The sequence below is a fragment of the Helianthus annuus genome, chromosome 7 (genome assembly GCF_002127325.2).
Source record: "Helianthus annuus cultivar XRQ/B chromosome 7, HanXRQr2.0-SUNRISE, whole genome shotgun sequence".
Taxonomy (NCBI): Eukaryota; Viridiplantae; Streptophyta; class Magnoliopsida; order Asterales; family Asteraceae; genus Helianthus; species Helianthus annuus.
In genome coordinates, this window is record NC_035439.2 from 148284547 (window position 1) to 148297293 (window position 12747).

Consider the following 12747-nt stretch of genomic DNA (forward strand, 5'->3'; position numbering starts at 1 on the left):
CATTATTTGCTTTTACAAATTAAAATGGTCTTTAATTAAGCTTGAACCAGTATTTTCCAATTAACAAAGGACTTCAATTCCGATCTCAAGCAACTAAAGTTATGGGTAATTCCTAGTTTAGTGTTTTTTTTGTCATGTGAAATAGAAAAAAAAAAGAAAAAAAAAATCAAATTTCAAGACGTGTATTAATGACTTGAACAATATCGCCATGTTTTGCTATATTTTAGGCTTAAAAAACAACCACATGAATCATGTGAAACCCATATGGTATGTCTTTTCAACGGCTGTCCCTACCAAATTCACTCTCTAACAACAAGGTCAAAACCTAAATGGGAATTCAACTTGGGTTGATTTCAGTTTATAATCGATTAGGTGAGTAGCCATATGCCCATATATGTTATGTTTTAGCATGATGTTTAACTTGTAAATATTGTTTTCATAAACGAGATAGATCTTTTAGCATACTATGAAATAACACATATTGTATTGGAATATTGGATTTTCATAATCTCAACAATTCGCCGTTGGCCGCCAATAGTTCCAACCTAAAAATAACCACTGCCAGTCCCAACTATTAACATATTGGTCTCCAATGGACACTGACTAATAGAACCCTAACGCCGTTAATCTTCAATCGCCGGAAAAAACGTTTTTGGCCAGAAAAAGGTTCCTAAAGGTCCGATCTAAGGTTACAAAGAGGTTTGGATGAAAATGTTGAGTTTTCCGGCCAAAAAGTTGAGTTTTTTGGCCAAAATGACGTTTTCCGACGAAAAAGAACTTTTCCGGCAACCTCAATAATTGTGGCTTTTACTAAAAAAAGGTTCCTAAAGGTCCGTAATAAGGTTACAAAGAGGTTTGTGACGAAAAGGTTGAGTTTTCCGGCCAAAAACATTTTTCCGGCAACCAGAGACTAATGGCGTTAGGGTTCTGTTAGTAAGGGTCCATTGGAGGCCAATATGTTAATAGTTGAGACTGCCAGTGGTTATTTTTGAAATTAAGACTGTTGACAGCCAACAAAAAATAGTGTGATTATTAAAATTCAATATTCCTATTATATTTTACTAAACCTTTTTAGGTTTTAGCAACCATATACTTCTATTTAAATATCTTTAGGTGTTTCTATATTTATGTATGTAATTTATCAAACATTACTAAAGAAAGGCAAGATGACGACATTATTTTGTAACGGTAAATGGAAACTAGTAAGTCGCTAGTTGCCACATTATTATTATTTTTTGAACAACGAATGTTAGAAAAACCTTACTCCTAAATTACAACAGTTAATCCTAATCTTCTACGCCAAGAACTAAACCATAGCCTTCTCCCTAAAAGGCAAGAGTCTCTACCACCCAGTCAAAACTGGAATGCCTAGTTGCGATGGTATAGAATAGCGACTTGACTTTGCGATTGCTATTCATTAAATAATTAAAACAAGCCGTTGCCAGTTCTATCGGTAAATATTTTTAAATAAAAATAATTAATTACGTTACTAAACTAATAAAAGTATCCATCAACAGTCGTTGTAAACTTGTTATGTGATCCTTGAACCTATCGCTAAGCGGGCTTGGAATCCGACGCAAAAACCTTCGCTAAATGGTGGCGGATACACCTTGTATGGAGGGTAGGCCTGTGCCCACCGTTTGGCAAACAAGTAGTGTTTGTAATTTTCTTATTTTAGCCGAAGCCCGAAGTGCCCAAGTGTAATGGCCCAAATTGAAACTTAAAAGGCCCAACTCTAAAGCTTTGAAGCCTTATTCTTAAATTCTTAAATTGTTTAGATTTCAACAAGAAGCATACCTTTCTAAAAGCCTAAGGACATATGCAGCAAATCGATATCTTCTCGAACAATCCTCCTCAAATCAAGCTAAACTGCACAGAAAAGTAAAGATTTATTTCCTCTTGATGCCTTTTAAAATGAGTTGTTGATTACTCGATCTTGTTGATTTTTGTGTGAATTTGGGAACAGTTTTTGTGTTAAAAGATTCAGAAAAATAATATGGTGGGTTTTGGGGGTATTTATAGGCTTATAGCATGCTATACATATATCGATGATGATAATTTTCGAGTATTTTATTGATTTAATTATTGTCTAGATATATCTTCCGTATCAATGTTGATGACTCGGGTTTTATGATCTTTGCTAACCCTTTTCTATTAATCACAGATATCGCTGTTAAAAAAAAAAATAATAATGTTGATGACATGTATGCATTCGTGGCCGTTTATCACTTATTATGTTGACAAAGGCTCACGTTTATATTAAATTGCTCCTGTGGCTTGGGTTAATTACAGTGGTGCCATATGAGCCACTTTGCAAAAAAAAAAAAAAAAAAAAAAAAAAAATCGAGAAAAAAAATGAGGATGATGAATTAAGTTGTTACTATTTGTAAAGTATGAAGAGGTTATAGATTTTTTTTAATAATAAATCAATGTATTTGGGAGTTTAATTTAAGACTTTTGTATTACTAATAACATAAATTCGGTAGTAGCCCCTTGTCGAAGCGACAAACCCCCAAATCCCCAATCGAAGTATCAAACGACGAACAATGGCTAGGGTATGAACAATGGCTAGCGTCTTTTATTTAATAAATTGATGCACTCATTCTTCAAAAATGTGGTGATAAGATAAATATGTATGAAGCTTGTATACATTTATGTGCTGACTACATATCAATTATGTTGTGATTATGATCATATTGACATCAACACAAGCAACACAAACAGGACTACATATCAATTATGTTCTGATTATGATCATATTGACATCAGCACAAGCAACACAAACAGGTTTCTATTCCAAACTAGCACAAAACAAGTTCGAAGCTAGTACAAACATAATTAACATGTTCGAAACCGACCAACACAAACAAACTGTTTTGACATGTTCGAAACCGACCAACACAAGCTAGTACTTTAAAAAATGTCTTTTAAATAAACACATGGCAATGTTATACACATATTATAGATAGAAAAAAATGCTTGATTTTATGATGTACTTTAAAAAAAATAATAGTAAGATATGTAAAAGTTATTTTATTTAAAAAAAAAAAATTGGTGGAAGTTGTAGGAAAAGTCAACATAAGAAAAAAATTCAATATTAATCTTTTTATTTAATATAGATTGAACAATTGCTAAAATACATTTAAAATTACTAATTGACATAATAATGCTAAAAAGTGATGTGTAATCAATTCAATTCATTGATTAAAAATTTAGATGACACAGACTTATCCTTGCACTTTTTACAATTAGCATGGTTTGTACTGGATCACAACTTCATAAAACTGTTCTCACAGTTTTCACAATTAGTATGATATGTACCGGATCACAACTTCATCCCTGACCCCAAACCGGAAAAAAAATTGTGCAACTGGAAATGAAGCTAGAGCCCAAATAGTTATAGTCCTAAAAAAGTTCAAACAAAAACAAATGCAGCCCAAAAAGGTTACATACTTACATTCCATATTCATTAACTGGTCTGGCCCAATCTAATTTCTTAACTGACCCATCAATCCGACCACGCAGGGACCGACCGAATATGTACCGGTCCCGTTTGAAGCTCATGAACGAGTTTAGCTACGATTTTAAGATCATCTCTAATTCACCAAAAGTAAAACTAAATTTGGTATAGAAAAACGCTAACAATTCCCAAAGCAAAATCAATGTAGCGAGTGATTTGCTTTTCTTTTCTTTTCTTTTTTGTTTTTTTTTTCTTTTCTTTTTGTTGTTTTTTTTTCTTTTTAAGTATGTATCGGTATAGATCCAAATTGGTTTATGTTTTTACGTATATGGTCAACGTTTTGTCATAAAGTTTATTCCAAAACGAGTCGGATCAAATATAATACGTTTTCACTAGACGGTATGTAAGTTTGAGTTACTTTACGTTTCAACGCTGTCGTAACACACGATACCATTATTTAACTTAAAAAAAATACTATTTTCTGACGTGCTTTTTTTAAACATGTTTCGGTATAAATCTAAATTTGTTTCCGTTTTGACGTAATTTTTTCTCAGCAATGAATCAAGTCAAATATAATGCGTTTTCGTACTTATTTTATGTATATTTTAGTTGGTCTATGTTTTGACATAGGTTTTGTTTGGAAACGAGTAGAATCAGATATTTGACGGTACAAATTCGAGTTATTTTAAATTTGATCAATTCTTTTTCTGTCGTTAAGATGGATAATTGAACCAATCATTCTCTTTTTCCATCATCATTCGAATCATTGTTTGCAACCCAAATTTCTAAGTTACCATCAATCCAGTCCCCATCGCGCTCAATAAAACAAGGACAAGCTATAAAGTCATAAAAGAAGTATATAAAAATATATGCTATGCTTAGAGTGTTTATTATTTGGTTTCAAACCGAACCATGGGCACAGCTTAAGTAGGGCGGGAGGGGTTGCCAACCCCCTGAACTTTTCGCTCAGTAGTAGAGAGTATGTAGTTTTCGTATAGAATATTTTGGGTATATACTTTTTCGACCCTCTGGTTTTATAGAAATTTTTAGGTTGGGTGACTTCCACCCCCGGTCGGAAATCTCAAGATTCGCCACTGAACGGTGTCAAATTTGGTTTTCGGTCCGGTTGTAAACTTTCCGAATTCGGTTTTTGGTTTCGACCAGAAAAATTCAAATAAAACAAGAATCGAACTGATGAGACCCTTAACTCTTACTTTATTAGTGGACTTATCCTTTAAATGGAACTTCACTTATTCTTCATACCCTAACATAAACATTTGATATTAGTTTTAATATTAGACCCCTTGAACCATTACAAAAACAGACAACCAAAGGATATGTTAAGTTGATAGGATTAATAATTGCGTTTAATGGTAATTCCAAAAATGTAATGCTATTGTATTTTTTTTTCCTAAAGATGTTTTAAAAAACCAAGAGGGAAAATGTTGATAAAAAAAGACAAAAGAAATTGTTTATTGTTGGATGGTCGTAACCACCCATTCTTTATTGGATAATTAATAAATAAACAATTTTATAAAAAAAAATAATTAACAGGATTTTCTGTACGTCGTTGCAACGTTGTTGTATATTTGGGGTCATGCTATTGTTCTTTCATACACCCCACGTTATACTCACAATGCTGTACTAATATAATATATTAATAACATGTTTAGACCAATCCTTAAATTCATTCTAATATAAAATAAAAACAAAATTCCTCTTTCTCCAACAATATCCTTAGGTTATATTTAAGTATAATAATTTGGATGCAGTTTTGAGAGCTATACAAAAAATATTATATAAATTACGAAATTGCAGTGTTAATTTATTGAAAACTATAATTGTGCCTATGCGTGTTGCGACACGTTAAATCACAAAAGAAATTAACGCCTTCAAAAAGATATTAACAAAACAAAACAACTAACGTCGTTGAAAGCTATTAATAAAATAAAGCAACACTAAAACAAAACCCGTTGAAAAAAGTTATCGTCACAAAAAAATAAAAATATTTATTGAAATTGCTCTATTTGAGAATTGATGTCTCACCAATCTTAGTTGTATTTGATAAAATTCTTGGCCCATTCTTATAAAAGAAAACACAAATCTATTAATTGTGTCCAAATTTAATAAAAAAACCTCCATTTTTTTCATCAAACTTTTCTGTATAAAATGAATTAAAGTAAAAAAAATCCTTATATTTATATATATTAAAAGGTGTATATTGACGAATAGTGTTAATTTTTATCATTTAGTCACTTTTCGTTTTCACTCCCTGTAGTTTACTCAGTTTACTTTTTACATCCTAAACTTTAATAAAGCTATCAAACAACCCTTAAATGTGTATAAACTTTTCTTTCGAGTTTGTTTTTGAGTTCTCTTTCGTTTTCATAACCGGTCCTTTTTTGTCATTTAGTGATCTTTCACTTTCACCCCTTGTAGTTTACTGAGTTTACTTCTAACACCCTAAACTTCTACATAGTTATCAAACAGCCCCTGAACTGCAATAAATTTTCTTTCGACTTTATTTTTATTTTTTTCTCTTTCCGTAGTAATGAACGGAACTAATGTCAACCAAACTCTTGCCGCAAGGCGCGGGTAATTTTGCTGGTTGGAATAAAATAAGGAGTAAACTGCAATTTTACCCCTGAGGTTAGGGGTGATTGGCACCCTTACCCCCCTAAGGAAATAATTGCAATTTTACCCCCCACTGTTCACTGTTATGTCGCAACCTTAACCCCTGGTGTCAGTCAACGGTAGTTTGACCCTTATAAGTAAGGGTATTTTAGTAATCTTACCCTATATTTATTATTATTATTATTTTTATTATTATTATTTATAAAATTAAATTATCATCATCATCATCTTCAAATAACAGATCTAGATCTGAACCTCCATCATCATCATCTTCAAATTATCAATTATCATCATCATCTTCAAAGGAAAAATGCCCTTACCGTCGCCATCATCACCACCCCCGCCACAACCACCACTGCCGCCACAACCATCACCGTCGCCATCATCACCACCCCCGCCACAACCAGTCTTGTCTTTTTCGTTATTGATAAATCCAAAACCCTAATTTTAAAAATACAGCCGCCACCACAATCTTAAGAACGATGACGATGAAGACAAGAGATCGGAGAACGGTGAAGATGACCGGAGATCGATGTGGTTGTTCGGTGGTGGTGATGGAACGGTGACGGTGAACGGAGGTGATGACCAGAGATTTGATGATGATGTTTGCCGTGAAGATGATGTTTCAGAGATTCTTTGATAACCGCATCGTCACCGGTGGATCTTGATTGATCAGTTAAGATTTGGGTTTCCATTTTCTAAGACCGTGTGTGTGGATGTTTCACAATTCAGGTCCAGAGTGAATCAGGAAATCAGTAGTGCAAGGTAAATTAAGGTTTTGTTGGCTCGATTTTAGTATGCCCTTTCAAGTAACGTTTGCTGTTTGGGGTGATGGTTGTGCGTGATCGATTCCTTTCTAGTATGTCAATTTCCTTTGTCGTTTTGGTTTTGGGTCTGCAGAGGATTAAACCTTTAGGTGAGCAGCAGCTTTGTCCTTGTTGGTGAAGACTCCGGTTGACTCCACAACAAATTCTGCACCAGCTTCACCCCATGGGATGTCTTCTGGGTTCCTAAATAGAACAAAAAAACCAAACAGAACTGTAAATACAAATAGAAGGCAAAACATTTTGCTAAACAGTTCTAATACAAAAGACTCCAAACAGGCAACTAAAAAGAGTCTTCTAGATGTTACCTGATGCCAAAAACAGTGACTGGCTTCTCACCAAGAGAAGGGTCTTTTCGTCTTTCACCTTAAGCTTGGCGAGTGGAGCGAGCCAGTTGGTTGTGCAGCTAGCGTTTGAAACAATGTCGAGATCGGGCTTATATTCCTTCTCGTTGACACCCACAACAAACATGGGAGCATCCTTGCTAGGAGCAGAGATGATGACTTTCTTAGCACCACCCTGTTGAAGCAAAAGAAACCCAGATAAAGGCATGACAATAAAAGAAATTAAAACATAAGAACAGGGGTTATTAATTGCATCAATATGCATCATAAGTTATTAATTGGTTTCGATTAAGTTATTCAATATGCTGCAAATGAATTAAATCTGGGTGGTGGCGGGAAGGGATTTGGATGTCCTAGGGGGTAAAATTGCTTCTTAACAGAAAGTATAGGGGGAAGAAGAAAGGGCATTTTAGTAATTTACCTGTGGGGGGGTAATTATGCAACATAACAGGAATGTTGGGGGTAAAATAAAAGGGTAAAATAGTCATTTCACCACCAAGTCAACAGATCAGTCAACAAATTTGAGGCCGGGGGGTAAGGTTGCGACATAACAGTGAACAGTTGGGGGTAAAATTGCAATTATTTCCTTAGGGGAGTAAGGGTGCCAATCACCCCTAAACTCAAGGGGTAAAATTGCAGTTTACTCTAAAATAAGCTATAAATAGTTAATAAATTGGAAATCAAATATACTAATTACGACCCAGCCCAACCCCCAGCCTGGCCTTCCCAAGTCCACCTTCCATTTCTCTTACCCAAAAAAAGATAAAAAAAAATACACGTTCCAAAGTATCACTGAGTCAACTCACCACCCACGAGTTAACTCGCAGTCTCTATATATAACTTCAAACAACATGAAACCCATAATAAACCATTCAACAATATGGCGGGACAAACCCCACCGTACTACACCCCAACCACCAAACCCACCACCGCCGTCACGACCAATCTCCTCCGTAAAGACAACGTTGTACTAGCATGTCTTGTGATCTTCCTATGTTCTTTCTTCTACTTATTCGGCACATGGCAACCACATGCCACCACCACCCCCTCTTCCACCCTCACCACCACCATCAACTGCCCCTCCACCACCACCAACACCAACACCGCCACCGAAACCAACTCAAACAAACACCTAGACTTCACCACCCACCACTCCGCCACCGTCAACGACGTCGTCATCAAAACCTACCCACCATGTCCCAACAACTTCTCCGAATACACACCATGTCAAGATCAAAAAAGATCATTGAAATTCCCACGTGACCGGCTTATATACCGCGAACGGCATTGTCCCGAGAAGCACGAGCTTTTGAAGTGTCGGGTTCCGGCCCCTTACGGGTATAAGAACCCGTTTAAGTGGCCGGATAGCCGGGATCTTGTGTGGTACGCGAATGTACCACACAAGGATCTGACCGTGGAGAAAGCGGTTCAGAATTGGATCAGATTTGAAGGTGACCGGTTTAGGTTCCCTGGTGGTGGGACCATGTTTCCCAATGGCGCCGATGCGTATATCGACGATATTGGGAAACTCATCAATCTTAACGACGGATCTATTCGAACCGCTATTGATACGGGTTGTGGGGTAAGTTTATTAAACTAACTTAGAAAAACGCATATTACACGGGTTGAAGTTGAATGAACGGGAATTTGTTTTGGATTTATTTATTTATTTATTTAGTATAGATTTGGTAATTATAATAAAGAATATTTGGTTTTATTTAGGTAAACTGTCTTCAACACCTGTTTTTTCAATGTTCCAAAACTATGTGTTTTAGGGTGCACGGGGTGCCTTCGGCAACCCCATGTGGTGACCCAATTAACCGATTAGGGGGGGCTGCCATCCATTAGGTGAGTTAGAGAGAGGGAGTGAAATGGGTGAGGAGATGCCGAAGAGAGGGGGAGGAGAGAGAGAGGAGAGAGGGAGAGGGGACCAATCAATGCTTTTCTTTTTTTTTCTTTTTTTTTTAAAAAAAAACCAATTCACCTAAGAGGGGAGTGCCGCCATCAATTTAGGGTGTTAGAGGAGTTTAAGAGGGAAGTTGACGTGGCACACGAGGATTGGTTTGGCGTAAGAGAGGGGACTCACCTATTAGGTGAGCACCCCTTACACCCTTATCATATTTACTTGTTAGCCACTCCACATGAAATATGCCATTTTAGAATATTAGTCATTTGAAGATCAATCTTAGGTTTAAATTTAGGAAATACTTATTTATTGGATTACAGTTGGGGCATATTAATTAATGGTGAGTTTATATTTTTGTATACAATTAAGTTTTGAAATCTGCATGTAGGATTATATTAGGTACATAAACTGTTGTAAACTTGATTCAAAACAGTTGCATCACAAACATTTTGTGAAGATTTTTGTTACATTGTCCCCACATTTCTATTGAAGATTCATTTAGTATTTGGTTTATATTTTATTTAAGAAAGTGTAACTAATAATCTAATATCATGTAATGTTAATTAGGTAGCTAGTTGGGGAGCTTATCTTTTGTCACGTAACATCATGGCGATGTCGTTTGCGCCAAGGGATACACACGAAGCGCAAGTCCAGTTCGCGTTAGAGCGAGGTGTTCCCGCTTTAATTGGTGTCATCGCCTCCAAGCGGCTTCCATATCCGTCTAGGGCTTTCGACATGGCTCATTGCTCTCGTTGTCTCATCCAATGGGGTCAATATGGTAATTTCCATCTCACCACCTTTTTATTCTTATATGTACACTTGTTATTTGTTAACATACTAATATGGGATGGTTTACGTATAGATGGAGTATACTTGATCGAAGTGGATCGCGTTCTTCGGCCTGGTGGATACTGGATCCTATCCGGGCCTCCGATTAACTGGGAAAACCATTGGAGAGGATGGGAGAGAACACAAGAGGATTTGAATGAGGAACAAACACAAATTGAGAAAGTTGCCAAGAGTCTTTGTTGGAAAAAACTAGTCCAAAAGGGTGATCTTGCTATATGGCAAAAGCCAATCAACCATTTAGATTGTAAAACGGGTCCGAAATTCACTCAAACTCCGACTTTTTGCCCCGTCCAAAATCCTGATTCGGCTTGGTTCGTGTTTTTTTTTTTTACTTTTTTTCATTGACAAATCACTTTGGTGGGGATAAACACCTGGTGTCACTAGCCCAACAGCTCACTATATGATTTTTTAAAATTTAACTAAAAAATAATATCATTTTATAGGTATACGGACATAGAGACATGTTTAACTCGATTGCCCGAAGTATCAAACGAAGAAGAAGTTGCGGGTGGTGCAATAGCAAACTGGCCTAAGAGACTAGACATGGTGCCTCCTAGGGTTAGTAGTGGAAGCATTGATGGTGTAACACCCGAAATTTTCCAAAAAGACGTTATTTTATGGAAGAAGAGAATTTCATACTACAAAACTGTAAATAGTCAACTTGGTCAACCGGGAAGATACCGTAATCTTCTTGACATGAACGCGTTTTTAGGTGGTTTCGCGGCTTCACTTGTTGAAGATCCTTTATGGGTCATGAACATTGTCCCGGTTGAAGCCAAGGCCGACACGCTAGGTGCAATTTACGAGCGTGGACTCATTGGAACTTATCAAAGCTGGTATAACGCTTTATAATTACATATACGTTACTACACAAAACATATTCAAAACGCGTAAATTTTTTGTTAACATAACAATATTGTTTTTACATAGGTGCGAAGCAATGTCGACTTATCCTAGAACATATGACCTCATCCATGCGGATTCAGTTTTTACCTTATACAAAGACAGGTAACATAATTGTATAAGTTACGAGTCTGTGAGTTTTCTGGTAACAGGTTCTTACGGTGTAAATATATATTTTCTAAATGTGTGTTACAGATGTGAGATGGAAGATATCATGTTGGAAATGGACAGAATATTAAGACCAGAAGGAAGTGTGATAATAAGAGATGACGTGGATTTATTGGTGAAAATTAAAAAAATTGCAGAAGGGTTAAACTGGGAAAGTCAAATAGTTGACCATGAAGATGGGCCATTAGTGAGAGAGAAGCTTCTTTTTGCTGTTAAATTGTATTGGACTGCTCCAGCTGATTCTGACCAAGGTTCCTAAAAGTCAAAATAGCTCTTTTCGGTTTTTCATTTTGTATTTAATATATTTTTTCTTTGCAATATTAAATTAATTATTATAAATTCTGATAACGTGCCGTTTGGTTTTTTTGTATCTGAATACCATGAATCACTGAAAGAGATGTTGGTATGAATATTATTTTAATAGCATATTAAATAGATATAAAAGTCAATTTAGACTTTAGTGCTCGGCCGAATAATCTACGGATCAAATGTTATTATTTTATTTTGTATTAAAAATGTTGTATTTGTTTTCTATACAATTGTTTTATTTGATAATTTATCTTTTTGGCGTATTAGAAATGGAATTATTCTTTGAAAAATAAACAAGAATAGAAAACGAAGAAGGATGGGGTGTTTTATTCTCTGAAAAATAATTTAGGTTATATTAATCCCCCTAGTGGAATGAAAGTGAAAAATAATTTAGGTTATATTAAAGCACACTTTCAGTTCCTGAGATTAATATTTGTTCGCAAGTTCAGTCCCTGTTTCAAAAAATTCAACACTTTAGTCCCTGACGTTGTCAATTTGATTCAATTAAACCCTTGGGGCAAACTTCTGTCAGTCAACTGTTAGTTGACTTGGGCATTTCTGTCCTTTTACATAAAAAACGAAGGGCCTTATGATAATTTTGTATTTTAGAAACCCTTATAACAAATATGATCCCTCTAAAAGCCTCCATTTGCACATTTCAATCCTTCCTTCTTCTCCAAGAAGCCATAACCAACACATGTTCAGTAACGGTGAAGTAACGGCAGTTTGCCCAAGGGGTTTAATTGAATCAAATAGACAACGTCAGGAACTGAAGTGTTGAATTTTTTGAAATATGAACTGAACGTGCGAGCGAGTGTTAACCTCAAGGACTGAAACTGTACCTTACTCTTTGTTTTATTAAAGAAACTGAAAACACTTGATATATAAACAATTCAAAGCAACATTTTGTTATCATTACTGTTTAATAAATCTAAAACATGTTAGTACAATCTTGACATTCTCCGTCTACTTCTCTGATCATGTTTGCCGCCGATCATCTCTAACCAATGTTAGCCTAGCCGCATTTGTGTAGCACCAACATTAGCGTATCACATATATCACACTAGCACATCCATCATTGTCTTTGTACCAAAATTATCTAACATTTGCACCACACCATCATTCTCTCTCCTCCCTCACAATCATACCAATCCTATCAACGCAATACACAACACAATAGCCCTCCTCTAGCCCCATCTTAATTCTTTTTTCTTCTTCTGTGTGGAACTTTTTTTTTTCTTGTGATGGATAAGAACGTGTTAACGGAAATTTTATGGGACCTCATCATTACCCTACTTACCTACTAATCTGTGGTATTATCTAGTAGTGAGGGTTTGATTTGATGGCAAG

At 35.6% G+C, this 12747-nt stretch overlaps 1 protein-coding gene across 1 annotated transcript; it reads left to right on the forward strand.

Moving 5' to 3' along the window:
* The first annotated feature begins 8138 nt into the window (after positions 1-8138).
* On the forward strand, positions 8139-11514 carry LOC110869270 (probable methyltransferase PMT15). Its single transcript, XM_022118562.2, has 6 exons — positions 8139-8844; positions 9736-9946; positions 10031-10328; positions 10461-10853; positions 10948-11025; positions 11116-11514. The coding sequence occupies exons 1-6, from the start codon at positions 8143-8145 to the stop codon at positions 11345-11347; spliced, it is 1914 nt and encodes a 637-aa protein (XP_021974254.1). The 5' UTR covers positions 8139-8142; the 3' UTR covers positions 11348-11514.
* The last annotated feature ends 1233 nt before the right edge of the window (positions 11515-12747 follow it).